The 15,556-nt window shown below is 65.7% G+C and overlaps 1 protein-coding gene across 3 annotated transcripts in view; it reads right to left on the reverse strand.

Annotated features, from left to right (window-relative positions):
- The window catches only part of NTNG2 (netrin G2), a 49,742-nt gene that overhangs the window by 13,827 nt on the left and 20,359 nt on the right, over positions 1-15,556 (reverse strand). For all 3 annotated transcript variants that reach the window (XM_079791231.1, XM_079791233.1, XM_079791232.1), the window contains one exon: positions 6,819-7,462. In XM_079791231.1, coding sequence (XP_079647357.1) covers positions 6,819-7,462 — 644 coding nt within the window. The remainder of the gene's footprint in view (positions 1-6,818; positions 7,463-15,556) is intronic.

Raw genomic sequence — 15,556 nt, forward strand, 5'->3', positions numbered from 1 at the left:
AATTGATATCTCTCTCTCTCTCTCTCTCTCTCTCTCTCTCTCTCTCTCTCAATAAAAAATAAAGATATAGAATGCCTGGCTAAATGTGAGTTTCAGGCAAGCAACCAATAAGGTTTTTAGTGTAAGTCCATCCCATGAGACACACTTACACTAAAAAATTAATTGTTCTTTATATAAAATGTAACATTACATGCATCTTGCATGTTACCTGGCAGCCACCCCCGCTCACCCACATGGCTGAGCGATGGCCTCAGGCCTGACCCCTGACCTCTCGCGAGGCCTGGCATGGGGCACCCACTCCCCACAGGAAGCTGGCCCACCAGACAGATGGCCACAGCCACAGGCCCCAATAAGTTGTTCCTTTCTCTGGAACTGATGAGCCCCTAACGAGCCCCAGGAGACCACACTTTGGAGGCAGCGCCCGGCTCGCCCCCGGGGGACGGCAGTCCCAGACGCCCCAAGTTCTCAGAAACACGCTCTGCCTCTGCCCGGGGGCAACTGGCATAGAACCCCACCCATCCTGTCCATCTGAGGCCAGTGGGGTGCCCGACAGACATGTGAGGTGGTCGTCAGGACGGCGGGGGCACCAGCAGGTGCCAGGCGGGTGTGTGCCAGGCCTGCGGGGAGGGGCAGGCGGTGCCCAGGAGCTGCCGGCAGGAGCGCCATCTGGACACGGGCCTGGCACCGCCGCTCCGTGAGAATCGTGAGCCGGGCCCTCCCTCCTCGCGGTGAGGAGCAGGCGTTTGGAGAGCCGCCCGGAGCGGAGGGGGAGGGATGTAGGTCAGCTCGGGCCTGGAGAGATGATGTCATCGCCTCCTCGGGGAACCAAGGAAGGGGAGTTTGGGGGAGCGGGAGATGGAGCCAGAGCCGCGCAGGGAGAGGGGCCGGGGCTGACACCCCTCAGAAGGCCACCCCACCACGATTTCGGGGCATGGACAGCGAGCCTCGGACATGGGGCGCACACGTGGGCGCAGGGAGCACCCCGGGCCCCGGGGGCTCTGGGTCATCGCTCAGCTCTGCCCGGTGACCTCCAGCTCCTCTGGAGCAGAGGCGGGGCTGCGGTGTTGGGGGAAGAGGCACGGGGTGACGGGGAACTTGAGCCCTGCAGGCCTGAGACCCCCGACGGGGGGCTGAGCGCAGGTGCGGGCCGTGGGGCCGCGGGCACCTGGCGCGGCCTGCGTCCCGGTAATGTGGATGAATGCGGCTGGCGCTCCTCCGGGAATGCAATTAGGCCGGCAATCGAGTTCATTGGCCAAATCAAATTCGGGCGGCTGTGCGAAGTCCTTTTCTATTAAGTGCTTTAACATACATCACCCTCCGGTCTGTTCCTAATCCCATTTCCCATTACACAGCGCAGGCTGCCCAGGAGCCGGACACGGGCTGATGGAGGGGCTGGTGGCTCCCGGGGCATGGCCTGGGGGTGACAAGGTGGGTGCGACCAGGTTGACTAAAGCAAAACCACTTCTCCCCTGTGGAAGGTCCCCACCCCCCCAGGGAAAGGCCGGGCCCGGGTGCTGGCCCAGGTGCTGGCCCGGATGCTGACCCCTGTGCTGGTCTGAGTGCTGGCCCAGGTGCTGGCCCGGGTGGGTGCTGGCCCAGGTGCTGCCAGGGGAAGCGTGAGCGGTCGCTGGGCGTGCTGGGGCAGCTCTGGGCGTGGTGCTAGCGAGCCCGCCGGCTCCCCCCTCGCAGCGCCTGCCTGTGTCCGGTCCCTTTCTTCTCTGGAAGCCGCACTGACGGTGAGTGAGGCTCCTTTGTTCACGTGCGGAGGTTCCTTTGTTCGTGAATGAGCGAGTGAGCGTCAGCAGGTGTGTGTAGCTGGGACAGCGCTGCTCTCCTTGCCGCCCGAGAGGGAGGGAGGGAGGAGGGGCCCAGGCCTGCAGCCTCCGAAGCCCAGGGAGCTGCCCTCTGGGCCAGGTCTTGGGGGACAAGGAGTTTGCCAGGTGGGAGGGCTGGGATCCAGGCAGAGGCACACCCAGAGGCGGGTCCCAGGGACCCAACACCAGGGGGCTGGTCCCAGAGGCCTCGGAGGTGGGGGCGGCGGCGGCGGCTTGGTTCTGAGTTAATGGGAAGCCGCTGAAGGCCCGTGCGGCAAAGTGACACGACTGGGTTTGCGTTGGGAGAAAAGGCCTCCGCACGGTGGGAGGCTGGCCGTGTCCCCAGCAAACCCCTGATGCCCGTACGCCTCCCCCAGGGTGGGGTGGGTGGTGACGGGTCCGCGTTAGAACCTGCTCGGCTGAGAGACGGGCGAGAGGGACAGAAGGAGCAGAGGCAGCTCCAACGGGGAGAAGCAGCGAGACTCCCCGAGGTCAAGGCCCTGGCAGCCTGGGCCACTGCGGAGGCTCAGCTCACCTGTGGGTGCAGCGTGGCCTAGTGTGTGACTGGGTGCATGGGGGGCACTCTGTGGCCTGCAGGGGGCGCATATGAGGCAGCATCTGGGGGTCTAAAACGGGCTCCCTCTGTGGAGGGGAGAAAGGGTCAGGAGAGCAAGGCCTGGGGAGTCCTCTGGGTTGGACCTCCTCCTGCCCTGTCCGTCCTGCCCCGATTATAGCCAATGAGGTCCTGCAGGTCCCCGGATGGAGCAGGCCCGGAGCCCGTCCCAGGCCCAGCAGCCAGAGGCCCGGCCCGGGTCCTCCTGTTCACCCATGGGCGCTGGGCAGTGACCCGCTGCCGAAGCCGTGCTGGCTCCTGGCTCCGTCTACCATTCAAGTGAGTGTCTCTCTCCTGCTCACCCGCTGGCTGGTGGAGGGGCTGCAGGTGGAGAGCAGGGACTCGATTGGCTGGAGAGGCTCCCCGAGGGTGAGGCACCCGGAAACGGGGTGTGTTCTGGGGACTCGGGACTGACTTGTCAGGATCACAGGCGCCCCGGCCTGAGCGCCTGCTGTGTCGGCCTCGAGCTCACCTGCGGGTGGGGAGACTGAGGCTGGGACGGGACGGGCCTTGCCCAGGGCCATAAACTGCAAATGAAAGCATCTGAATTCAGACGCAGCTTCTCTCTGACACCAACTCCTGGGGCTGTCGACGAGGTACAAAGAGGCCTCGGAGCCGGGACTGGCGAGGGGTCCCTGACGTGTGAGAAGCGGGATTCTGACCCCAGTGTTAACTCTGGCAGCTGCGTGCGGTCTGTGCTCACATGTCGGGTGAGGCCGGGGCTGTGCTCACACGTGTACACACACACACACACACACACACACACACACGCCCCAGCCAGGTCTCCTCCCCGCCTCGGTTCCTATTCTCGGCCTGAGTCCCGTCATCTCCAGTTACCGGGGGATCGATAGGAACAGGACGTTTGGGGAAGAGGAGAGGCTGGGGAGGGGGAGGGTCGGGGAGAAGAGAAGAGGCCGTGTCCTCGGCCCAGGGACTCGGGTGAGCAGCCCGACCCAGCAGAATCTGGGGGAGCCGAGGGCTCAGACAATCAGGGTCACGGGTTAGCAGCGCCCGTCCGCCTGGGACCTGGCAGGTCTCCTCTCTCCAAGCACTTAGCCTCCTCCTGGGTGGCAGGGGGTGAGGACGCAACGCCTGGCACCCAGCACCCACGCATCCTAACGCGGTATTCCCTGTTCCTTAATCGGCGCTGGTTATTGTTGTACAGGGCCTCCCCGCCTGCCCCCCCGTCTCCCCCAAACACCACCCTGCCGCTTGCATACCTCCAGGACGGGGAGCTCACTCCCCTCTCCCTGGCTGGCAAAGGCCCAGCTGGACTGGCTCCCCGGAACCTCCAAGCGTATCGTGGGCAGGAGAATTTGCCCCTGGGAGGGCCTGGCGGTCAGGACAGGACGGCCAATGCCCCTTCCCTGTCCCAGCCCCCGAGTTGGCCGACGCGCCGAGCCTGCTTCTCTGGCTCGTGAAATTCCCACGGAGCCCAGAACAGGTTCCACCCGAGACCCGAGACCCTGAGAGCCCCCGGGGTCCCCAGGTACCTGCTCAGGACGGGCCCCACGCCCACCTTTGCCACCCCATCCTGCGCTCTGGGCCTGCCCGGCTCCCTGGCCCAGGGGGCTCCCACCAGGAATTGGAAAAGGAAAAGTAGAGACCGGCACAGCCCTTCGCCGGGCCACCTAATCAGGCCTAATCCATCGATAAGCCACGCGGCCGCTTCCCGGCCAACCAGCCCGGAGTGCTCACGGCCTCCGTGAACTGACTGCCGCCCTTTCGCCATGTCTCACGCCGCTGCTCGCGCCCGCGAAGGCTGGGTGCCTGGGGAGCTGGGAGCTGCTGGGCAGACCTGCCACCTGGCCAGGGAGACGCGGGCTCCAGGCGCCCTGGCCCTCACGTCACAGGTGGGAAACTGAGGCTCAGAGAGGGGCACAGCCCCAGTCCCCGGGCGCCGGGGGGCGCTCTTCACTTGGATGGGGTGAAGAGCCGAGGCCCTTTCCCGCCCCTCTGCCCTCAGCCCTCCTGGGTACGCTCTGCCCCACGTGCCCATCTCGAGTCCCTCCCAGGAGCTTAGGGCACTGCGGGCCCTGACTGCCCCATCAGGGACCCCGCCTGAGCCACCTCAGGAAGGGCAGGTGCCCCTTGGTCAGACTCCTGAGGGTCCCGCCCAGCCCAGTGGTTCAGGGGTTGAGCGTCCACCTATGAACCAGGAGGTCACGGTTCAATTCCCGGTTGGGCACATGCCCTGGTTTGGGGTTTGATCCCTAGTGTGGGGCGTGCAGGAGGCAGTCGATCAATGATTCTCATCATTGGTGTTTCAATCTCTCCCTCTCCCTTCCTCTCTGAAATCAATAAAAATATTTTTAGAAAAGATGAGGGTCCCCCCGTAGCAGCCCAAAGCGAGTCAGAGAAGGGCCGAAGCCCCAGACGGTGTGGGTTTCTGCTAAGCCTGGCGGGACTGCGGGCGGAGAGCGGGTCTGAGCCAACATCCGCTGCATCCCAAGGGCAGGCAGAGGTCACCGAACTGACCAGAGTCCCGAACCCGGGACACACACTCGAACAATGGGTGCAGGAGCTCGATCCTTAACCCCCCGGCAGCCACAGCGGTGGTCACAGATCAGGTTTCCAGAATATTCCTGACTTACAATGTCCTGCCCCCCACGGGGGAGGGGTAGGAGTCCAGGTGTGAGAGCCACAGGCCCTGCGTGTGCACCTGCTCCCCGCTCACCTGCTGGCGCCCCGCCTCGTGAGCCGCGTGCGGCCTCGGCCCACCTGAACCCACACGCAGCGTCCCAGTGAAATGAAACGCAAACCGCTGACCAAAAGGCCCCGCAGCCTCTGCCTGCCCCGCCCCCCGCCCCGCAGGGACCACGGCAGCTTCCGGCCTCTCCTCCCCGCACCCACAGGCCTTCCCGAGCCTGAACAGCCGCTCTCCAAGGTCCGTGCAGGAGGTGGAGGGACGCACCGGCGTGTATTTTAGAGATGGGGTGAGACGCTGCTCCCCACGCGCAAACGGCCGGCCCCTCATCAGCACCTGCTCACAGGTCTGCAGAGCCGCAGCGGGCGAGGCCGGGAGTGCTGTCCCCGCTCCCCACTCCGGCCCTCATCACCCAACCCCCCGGCTCTCAATCCGGCCTTCCTGTGCCTGCCCCAGCTCTTCAGCACCATCGTTTTGGCTTCCGTTTATTTTATCCGACGAATACAATTTAAAAAACTGAGCACGTGCTACGGGCCAAGCACGCCCTTGTTCAGAATGTCTCGTCAGCTTTCCTAGGAACTCGTTTAACTCTCACCACGATCCGAGAGAAGCACGATCGTGATCCGCTCTACGGGTGGGGAAACTGAGGCCGGGAAGGTCCTTGCCCTCACAGCCAGGGGAGCAAGCTGGGACCCAACCCCGGCTGGCTGGCTAGCCACCAGGGCCCATGCTCCCACCGGTCACAGCTGGTTCCCAGACTGGGTGCGCCCTGGACACAGGGGCTCAGGGAAGCACCGACGGCCACACACACCCCCAACTCGGTTCAGATGCAGCAGGGGGGCCCGGGGGTACGTCTCTAGCAAGTTTCCCAGTGATGCCGATACTTCCTCTGGGAGCTGGGAGCAGCCAGCGGTCAGGCTGGGCCGTCCACATGCTATTTTCTAAGGAAAACCTGGCCCCGCACTGGCTCCTGGGGGAACCTCGGGCCCCTGGAATGCCCGGAGAGTGTGCTGATTGCCCTGTGGCCGGGCCACGCCAGGCGGTTTATGCTAATCGGGGGATACATGGCGGGGCTTTAGGCACCAGTATCAGCTGTGCCTCTGGTCAGGGGACTGGCGGCCAAGGTCAAGCAGGGGCAGTCAGCCGTGCCCACGTGACCCAGCCCCAACAGAACCCCTGACGCCAGGCTCGGGCCGGCTCCCCGGTTGGCCCAGTCCGCACGTGTCCTCGCGCATCGGTGCTGGGGAGCCGCGGGCTGTGCGACGGGGAGAGGACGCCGGCCCGCGGGTGACCCTGGAGCCGCCCTCTGCCCGTGCCCTGCTGCGCGGCCGCTTTCATCCGCATCTTCTCCTCGCCGTGAACGAACTGTGACCGTCACAGCTCTGCTAGGGTCTGGGGGTCCTTCTAGCAAATCATGGCGTCTGAAGGTGGTCTTGGGACCCCCAGACACAGGCGCCCTGTCCCTGAATCATCACTGGACAGTAATGGAGCACCCCGCTCCCCCCACACCCCCCACGCACTGGGCTTTGGCCCAAGCCCGGCCGGCACTGCCCGCTCCTCTCAGCCTCCCCAGACGCCCAGGTCCGTGGGCAGCGGCAGCCTGGGCTCAACGGAGGACGCCTGTCACCCCCGCCCCCCCACCCTCCGGGGAGGAGCCCCTGGCGGTAACATCCCGGCACCAGGTGGCACCCCAGGAGCCAGGTCACGCCCCGGCACCCCCCCCCCCCCGCCCCCGCGGCCTCACCTGCCGATGACCTCGACGTTGGAGATGGCGTAGAAGTACTTGTAGAGGTTCTCGCGCTGCACGTAGGTGCCGCCCAGCGCGGGCCGCAGCAGCCGCAGGCGCAGGTCGGTGAGCGTGAAGAAGTCCTTGAGGCCCTTGGCGCTCTCCAGCCGCGCGTACAGGTTGTCCATGTTGCGCAGGCCGGGGCCGGCGAAGATGGCGAAGCGGTCCCGCACCTCGAAGCGCACGTGCTTCTCCTTCTTGGAGCCGGCCCAGCGCGAGTACTCCTCGGTGCACAGCACGCGGTGGGCGCCCGAGGCCGCCAGGTCGCGGGCCCGGCGGGCGGGCATGCCGAAGGCCTCGGCGCAGTCCTCGGCGTAGAACTGCCAGGGCTGCCACGTGCGCCCGTTGTCCAGGGACTTCTCCAGGACCATGACGGTGGGCCGGCCGTACTCGAAGGTCACCACCACGTCGTCCGTCAGCTCCACGCTCTTGTTCCACGACAGCGTGATGTTGGCCTCCAGCGGGCTCGGGTAGCGGCTCCACGTGACGCTCTGCCAGTACGTGGCCAGCCCCTCGTCCTCCCGGTCGAGCATGAGCCGCGGCGGGTGGGCCAGGTCGGGGTTGGAGGCGTCGCACTCGTTGCTGCACAGGTAGGGGTTCTCCTGCGGGGACAGGGGAGGCACGGTGGGCGCTGCTGCCTGCGGGGCCCCGGGCGCCTCTGCCCAGCCCGGCCCCCGCCGCGTGCCCAGGCATCGGCCAGAGGTCACAGGGCCCGTGTTCTGTCCCAGGGCCCGTGTTCTGTCCCAGGGCCTGTGTTCAGGCGCCAGGAAGCACCCCCTGGGCCGGTCATTCGTGCCCATTTCCCCGAAGCTCGTAGAGGCCGTGACATCGAGGCAGCCCGGGAAGCACGCTCGCTCCGACTCTAAGTGGAGACCGTCAGAGAGGTGGGCGTGGCTCCCACTGCCCGGAGGGACGAAGGTCTAACTCTTCCACCCACAGACCCCGGTGCCCGGAGCCCTGTCCCGACCTGCTGGGCGCCGCCCATCCAGCCGCCCGGCCTGCAAGCCCACTGCCCGCACCTCTGAGCCTCTGCGGACGGCACTGCCTCCCCGGGACCTGCCCTCCGCCCCCGTCTGCCTGCAAAGCTCCTCTTTAAGCGCTTCCTCACCGAGGTGTCTTCCTGACCCTTAAACTTACCACCGGGGCTGCACCAGGCGCGGAGTGGGGGGGGGGGCCCACTCACCGCAAACGTTGGTTGAACTCAGCGCCAGGCCCTCGATCTCATGTACAAAGTCAACTCCCTTCTCTCCGGCTGCACCCCACCTCCCACCTCCACGCAGAACGGGCGCTTATCCTCACGCTCCGGTGAGGCAGCCTGGCCTCAGGAGGGGGCGGCCCTGCCCAGGCCCCGCGGGGGGAGCGGGAGCCACACCCGTCTGTTGGCGCAGAGCGTGGCGGGCGCGCCTGTCCCTGGCACAGCCCGTGTGTCCGCCTCATGCGGAAGCTGGGCACCTGGGGGTGCCGAGTGTTAGGGTTCCCCTCAAGCGGGTGCATCTTTGTGGCAAGTCAGTTCTAGGTCCTTGGCACGTGCCGGGCAGGCCCAGTGGGGGGCACTGGTGAGCAATGCAGGGTACGGCCCCTCTGGCTTACAGTCCTCCCTCCCCGGGGGGTGGGGGTGGGGGTGGGGGGGCTGGCAGCCTGCTCCCCGCCCAGCGGGGCTCCCCTCCATGGCAGCTCAGATCCATCCCCGCATCTGGCCGGCTGTGTGAGCGCATCTGGAGATCTGGAGGCCCTGTGAGCGCACGCGGAGCCTGAAATGCCACCAGCACAGGCTGCCCAGGGGCGGCGGGACAAGCCGGGAGGGGGGGGGGACGGGCGAGTTTGAGCGACCGTATGGGCTGTCACGGTGGATCCATGACATCGGGCATTTGTCACACCCACACCCGGGGACCCCGTTGTGAACTGCGGACGTCAGTTAATAGGCACGCATTGTGGGTTCATCCGTTGTAACAGACGCCCCCGCTAACGCCGGGCGGGGTGAGGGGCGGTGCGGGTGGGAAGCGGCATCCGAGGAGCCCTCTGCTCTCCGCTGTCCAGCTCAACAGCTCTAAACGCCAAAATCTATTCATTAAAAGCCAAGCCTGTCACCAGGCCCGCACCGCGCCCGGACCCCTTGCGGCTTCTTTGATGAATATTTCAGGTCTCCCATGTGCGCAGTGACAAACGGCTTGGAGCTGAGATAAAGCTGCTCACTCTAGAGCGAGCCATCCAGCCCCGGGCAGGGGGGAGGGGGGAGAGTGGGGCGCCGTCTCCCGAGGGGCTGAGCGCTCACCCCCACCACAGCCTCAGACCTCACCTGTGACCCCTCGAGGGGAGGACCAGTCCCTGGGCCCAGACTCCTCGGGGGCGGGCTGGCCTGGGCTCACGAGGCAGCTCCCACCAAGCGCGCTTGACCAAAATAGCTCTGTCCCTGGTCCCCCCTCAGGCTGCACTGCCCACCCACCCTCCAGCCCTGGGACTCACGGGACCCACAGACTTCGGGGCTGAAGGGGTTCCCTCCTGAGTCCAACCCCTCAGTGGGCACAGGGGAAACTGAGGCCCCGGGCAGGGGGCTGGCCCCGGCCTCCTTGTGCGTGGGCTGTTTTCTGAGGTTCTGTGGCTCCTGTCCTGGGCAGTCTCAGGGTGTCCCGACATGCTGGTGACCTCATGGGACACCTCCCTGGAGTGGAGCTCCCTCGGGCTCCAGCTGGGGGACCCTGAGGCGTCACCCTGTATGGGGGGGGGGGCGAGAGGCCCCCTAGGGGTGCTCCGTGGCCTGCAGAGACAAGGTTTCCGCTGGGCCAGGGGAGGCAGGCCTGCGTGGGGACAGCCCCTCCCCAGGCGCGTGGCCAGCCCACCGCGGGCTGAGCCCAGAGGCGGACCGGGCTCCGCTGTGCCGTTCAGGGCGGAGAGCAGAGGGCAGCTGCCCAGAGTTCATGCCCGGACATCGGGGGCCGAGGACATGGTTTGCAACCGAGTCAGCGTCCCCCGCCCCTCCCCGCAGCCAGCACTGTCTTCTCCCCCGGCCCCAGGCCGCCTTCTCCCTCTGCCCTGGCTCCTCGTTCGGGCTAGCGGCCCCTCACATCCACGTGTCGGAGCCTAACCCCAGCTCCTCCAGTGGGGCCGTGTTGGAGCCGGGCCTTTAAGGAGGGGCGGAGTCATGCGGAGGTGGTCAGGGTGGCCCCGTCAGGCGGGGTCCTCGTAAGAGGGGAGCTGTGGACACAGGGACACAGGGCGCGTGTGCCCAGAGAAGCTCCGTCATCCTCAAGCCGAGAAGAGGCCTCAGGAGAAACCAACCCTCGTCTTCGAGGGTCAAACCAACCTTGACCTTGGACTTGAAGCCCCAGAACCTGAGAAAGTGAGTCTGTTGTTGGAGCCCCCAGGCCCCAGCAGGCAACGACACACCTGTCCCAGGGGAGCCAGAGGTCAGGGCGGGAGGAACGGCTCAGAGGGGCGGGCTGAACCGTGCCTTCACCACACCGTCACCGGGAGCCGTCCGTCTGTCCGGCCTCTTTCCTTGTCCGCCTGGAAAGCTCTTGTCCACATGGCACTGAAGGCGTGCCTTCTCCCTGGCGGCTCTGTCCCCTCACCTCTGAGCCGTGTCCCCACAGCCACTCTCCCGCCTCCCGGTTCTCAGGAGATTCCCTCGCCAGGAAGGCCCCCTTGCTTGACGCCATCTCTAAAGCCAGTTCCCTCCTCATCCATCGTGAGGGTGTGAGAGTGCTTGCCTGGGACGGGGCAGTGGCCTGGACCTCAGTAACTGCTCCCTACATTCTAGTTATTACCAGAGGCCTGATGCACGGAATTCGTGTGTGTGTGTGTGTGTGTGTGTGTGTGTGTGTGTGTGGCAGGGTGAGAGTCCCTCAGCCTGGCCTGCGCCCTCTCACAATCCGGGACCCCTCACTCCTACCTGCCCACCTGCTCGCTCCTTACCACTTGGCTCGCTGCTCCTTAGCGCTGCCGCGGAGGCAAGACAGGCTCCCACCACCGCTGCACTCGCCAGCAGTGAGCCCGGCTTCGGGCTGAGCGGCGCTCCCCCTGTGGGAGCGCACTGACCCAGGGGGCAGCTCCTGCGATGAGCATCTGCCCCTGGTGGTCAGTGCGCATCATAGCGACCGGTCATTCTGGTCATTCCGCCATCACGGTCACTGGGCTTTTATTATTTAGATTGTTGTTACACGACTTAGTTAATATAATTAGTCGATTAATATTCATAAATCTCATATTGAATGTTGATATGATTCTTGTCAACCCCAGCTCTGGGAGTCCCCACACCTCCTCTATTTACCTTGGTCCTTCTTTGTCCCGTGCCTTCCCGCCCCTCACCCGGCCCAGCCTCCTGGTGGTCCCCACGGGGGGACACGGGGTCCCTCCCCGACCCCAGCCTCCCAGGCCTGTCTGTCACCGAGAAGACTGACACAGCCGGTTCTGGCCGAGGACAGGGGCTCCGACCTGGCTGCCGGCCTCACTGCCCTCACCTGCGGGGTCTGCTGGCCCCCCGCCCCGATCCCAGCCCGGGAAGCAGATGGTCAGAAACTAATGAATCAGCCCGTCTCCGCCCGCGCCGGCTGCGGAGCGCCTCACCAGCAGCGAGCACAACAAATAAATCCCAAGCCGTCGCCAGCGCCACTCTCCCTCCCGCTTTGTTTCTTCCTTCCTCCGCCCTCGGGCTCCGAGATCTCGGGCTTCCACTTAACCATTTAGGCGCGGAGCGTGGCGCCGGCCGAGGGGTTGGCAGCGCTGAGCCGGGAGGACTCCGGGAGCAGCCGGGGTTGGCCAGGGCCTCCCCGCACCCGCCTCCAGCTGACAGCTGCGGACAGCACCGCGAGAGGCCAGGCTGGAGGCCAGCGCCTCCACTTCCCTGTGCGGTCAGATTGCATGAGGAAGCAACCCGTGCACAGAAGTGGCCACCACGGGAGAAGGTTCCGGAAGCTCGAGGCACACCTCTCGCCTTTCAGAACGGCCCCGGAGCCAACCTTGGATACCGGAAGCAGCGACCGTTTCTTTAGACAGTTCACGAGCCGATAAAAATACACGCCCTGCTCCCGATGGAGAGCCCGGGACCGTCTCCGGGAAAACGCCACGCCACACGTTCCACGCCCGCTCAGGGGGCCACACGCCCCACCTCCCCGCCGGAGCCCGGAGCAGGTAGGGAAATGGCTTTTGGATCCGAAAGCCCTGGGCTCGTTCTCAGCACTGTCCCTGGAGCTGTGTGATGTTGGGACCGCTGCTCTACCTCTCTGAGTCTCCCTCTCTCGTCCAATACCTGCGAGAGGATGTGTCTGACGTGCCTAGAGCAGTGATGGGCAACCTTTTGAGCTTGGTGTGTCAAACTTCGCCAAAAAACTGAGCACAACTCGGGTGGTGTGTCCCTTTGAGGAAAAAACATTATTTCGCAAATGTTTCATCCTCAGGAGCAGCAAATGTTTCATCCTTGGCATGTGGCTGCCTCAGCGGCCGCGTGTCATCAGAAATGGCTACGCGTGTCAGTGCTGACACGCGTGTCATAGGTTCGCCATCACTGGCCTAGAAAGTCCCTGTTGGTGGCGATGATGAACAGCAGCTTCACACGTGGGCTGCTGGCTGGGAAGGACACAACGACCATGGCGTCACTGAGTGGCAACCACGTGCCAGGGCCCGCCGAGCCTGTCAGGCCGCTGCCTCCTCCCGGCAGCCCCAGGCGCCCACAGCGAGCCCCTGCCCTGGAGGGGGCTGAGCAGAGCCGGCCCCTCACCTCCTCAGGACGCTGCGGACCATGGAAATAGGGAATCCAAGCCCTCCCACCTGCGCTCCCCGTCTCTGCAGGCAGGCGAGGGGCAGGGCAGGGCCTGGGGGGTCGGGGCAGCCAGCCTGGACGCCAGCCCCCGAGACCGGGCCGGGAACAAGTCTCCCACGTGGACAAGAAGCAGGAGACGCCTGGGCGGGCAGTGCTGCGGAGAAACCACGCACCGGCTTCTCCCACCGGCGAGGGTCTTCAGCAGCTCCTGCGGTGTTTCCTGAGCAAAGGCTGCGGGGGGGGGGGGGGGGGGGGAGGCCAGGCTGCAAACACAGCAGGCAAGCTGCGGGCACAACAGTCGATGGAGCCGGAAAGCCACTGTCCCAGGAGGTCTGGCTGCTTGGCCCTCCGGCCTCCTAACTGCGGAGCCGGGGGAGGGGTCACCGTCCTGTGACGTCTGGGGAAGAGGAATACACCCCCCCGCCCCCCCCCCCCGGCCCCGTGCCACGCTCCTGAGACGCCCACAGCTCAGAACGCTGCCGCCAGGCCCGGGCCGCCCAGGGAGACCTTGGCAGCGACCTTCGACCTTCGTCTGGAACCTCGGCCCTGCAGCCTCCGCTGGGGCTGGAGGCATCCGCGGGGGAGCGCCCTGGGAGGGCGCCATCGCCCAGATGGGGGACACGGAGGGGGAGGCTGGGCGCCCAGCTCCCCATACTGAGCAGGCGCAGCAGGAGCAAAGGGGGAGGGAGGACGACAAGGCCGGTGCTGGGTGCCCTTCCGCCGGGCAGGACGCTCCGCGTTTGGGGAACGCTTGGGGCCTGGGCGGCCTGCAGACCCGCGAGCGCCTGACCCACGGCCCTGGAGTTAGGGTGTGGGAGGCTGTCCCTAACCCCAGGTGTGACCCTGGGCTGGGCTGTGCCCACTCCGTGCCTCAGTTTCCCCATTCGTGAAATATGGAGCTCTGACAGGGACATCCCAAAGTCTAAGTACCTCAGTCCCCAGGCCACTTGGGAGAGGGGAACAGAGATACATCCTCCCCCCCGCCCCCCCCAGCGCAGAGCAGCCGGGGGCCGGGGAATTCTCCCCGACAAACGACCTCCTGCTTATGGTAAGAAAAGTTGCCGTGGGAATAAATGATTAGCTAAACGGAATGGAGATTCTCTTGGGAGGGGATTCTAATCTGAGATGCCCTGCCCGGCTCTGTGGCTCTGTCTCTGCCTCTCCCCCCTCCCTTCCCCTTCCCCTTCCCCTTCTCCTTCTCTCCGCCCCCCCCTCCCCCCTCCCCAGTTTCATTGATTCCTGCTCGCTGCCTCTAACTCCCTCTCCTGCCCACCCCACCGGCTTCTCTTCCCAGTTCGAGCAGAAGCGACAGCCGCAAGGTCACCCCTCCTCGCTGTGAATCAGCGGAAACTGACCCGCGGGCATTTCAGGGCGGAGCCGGAGCCGGAGCCACAGCGGCCGGGGAGCGGAGCGGCTCTGATGTTCGGGATTCTGTCGCTCTTTGGAGCTGTGCCTTCCCAGCCCAGCCGTCACTCAGGCGGGGAAGGGCCAGGACCAGGGCCAGGCGTCTTCCTGGGCCTCCCCTCCAACCTAGTGAGAGCCTCTGGCAGCCGCGCTCGGCCCCAGCCCACCCCCGACCCCGACCCCGACCCCGACCCCGACCCGCCACCTCGGGCATCTCCGGGCAAAGGCCGGCTCAGACCCAGAATCTCAGGCGGCCTCGCCACCCCGTCTGACCTGGCTGCAGTGGAAGGCAATGAAATCTCCACTCTGCCCCCGGTCTCCACATTGTGGGGGAGCCCAGGGGACCTCCTTCCAGAAGCTTCTGTCTGAGACTGGACCCTAGGACAGCAGGAGCCAGGCCACCCTTGTCCCGCCCCACAGCGGTGTGCACACAGTGGGTGCTGAGCGAGGGCCTCCACCAGGGGATCGGGGAGGGTCTGCTGAGCGCCCACTCGGCGCCCTTCCCAGCTCGCCCCACTGAGTCCACTGCTCTGCTGGCCCGAGGGTGGGCGCCTGCCTGGCACCACCGGGGAGGACTGTGCAGTGACTGGGGGGGGAGCTGGGAGCAGCCCCAACTCTGGCTTCCCCAACAGAGGAGCCAGCCAGCCTTCCCCACGCCCTTCGAATTTTGGGGGGGGGGGGGGCGGGAGAGGGCAGAGCTGTCCAGGGGAGGGCTCGCTGGGAAGCAAGGTCAGGGTCAAGGGCGCGGATGCCAAGCACTGCCTGCCTGGCTCCTCCCCTGCAGCCGAGCATCGGAGGGGCGGCTGGGTCCAGCCCAGGCTCTGGAGAGAGAAGGCGACTCTCCAGGAACCCAGGTTTTATTCTTAAAAAGGGAAGAGGGGACGTGGCCTCTCCCCACAGCCGGTTTCTAGGAATGGCTGGGGCTGAAACGCATTCCTGGCTGGTCCCTGCGCCCCTCCCCCAGGGGGCTCCACCCCAGCCCCTCACCTGTGCCACGTCACTAACCAGATGCCTTGGAGAAGGAGTGACTCCCTCTCCATCCCCCCCCTCCCCCTCCCCCGTCGGGGAACTCATCACCACAAAAACCGGGCACGCGGACTGCTCGTCCTCCGGGAGTTTGGTAATAGAGTCTGGTTCACCCCAGTTTTTTCTTTGCTCTAAGCTCCTTCCTTTCCCCGTTGGCCTGTTCTCTCTGGGTGTGCTGTACACACTTCTAATTGGTCAGAAAAAGGGGAGCCCTCCCCTCCTCCTCCCCAGCCAGGAGCCCCCTGCTCCTCCCCCAGGGCCAGAGGGCAGCCTGAGCTCCTCCTCCTGGCGCCTCCCACCTCACAGCCTCACCCTGTCCACCCAGGAGCCGGCCTGTGCACAGCTGCCCGCCTCCCCCCCCCCCCCCCCCCCCCGTCTCTGCTCCCCCTTCCTGCCCACCCTGCCCACCTCCACCCCTCGAGGCTCCCCATCCAAACAGCTCAACGCTTCCATTTGCCGCAGTGGTTGTGCGTCGACCTCTGAACCAGGAGGTCACGGTTTGATTCCTGGT

Source organism: Cnephaeus nilssonii (assembly GCF_951640355.1).
Source record: "Cnephaeus nilssonii genome assembly, chromosome: 14".
Classification (NCBI taxonomy): Eukaryota; Metazoa; Chordata; class Mammalia; order Chiroptera; family Vespertilionidae; genus Cnephaeus; species Cnephaeus nilssonii.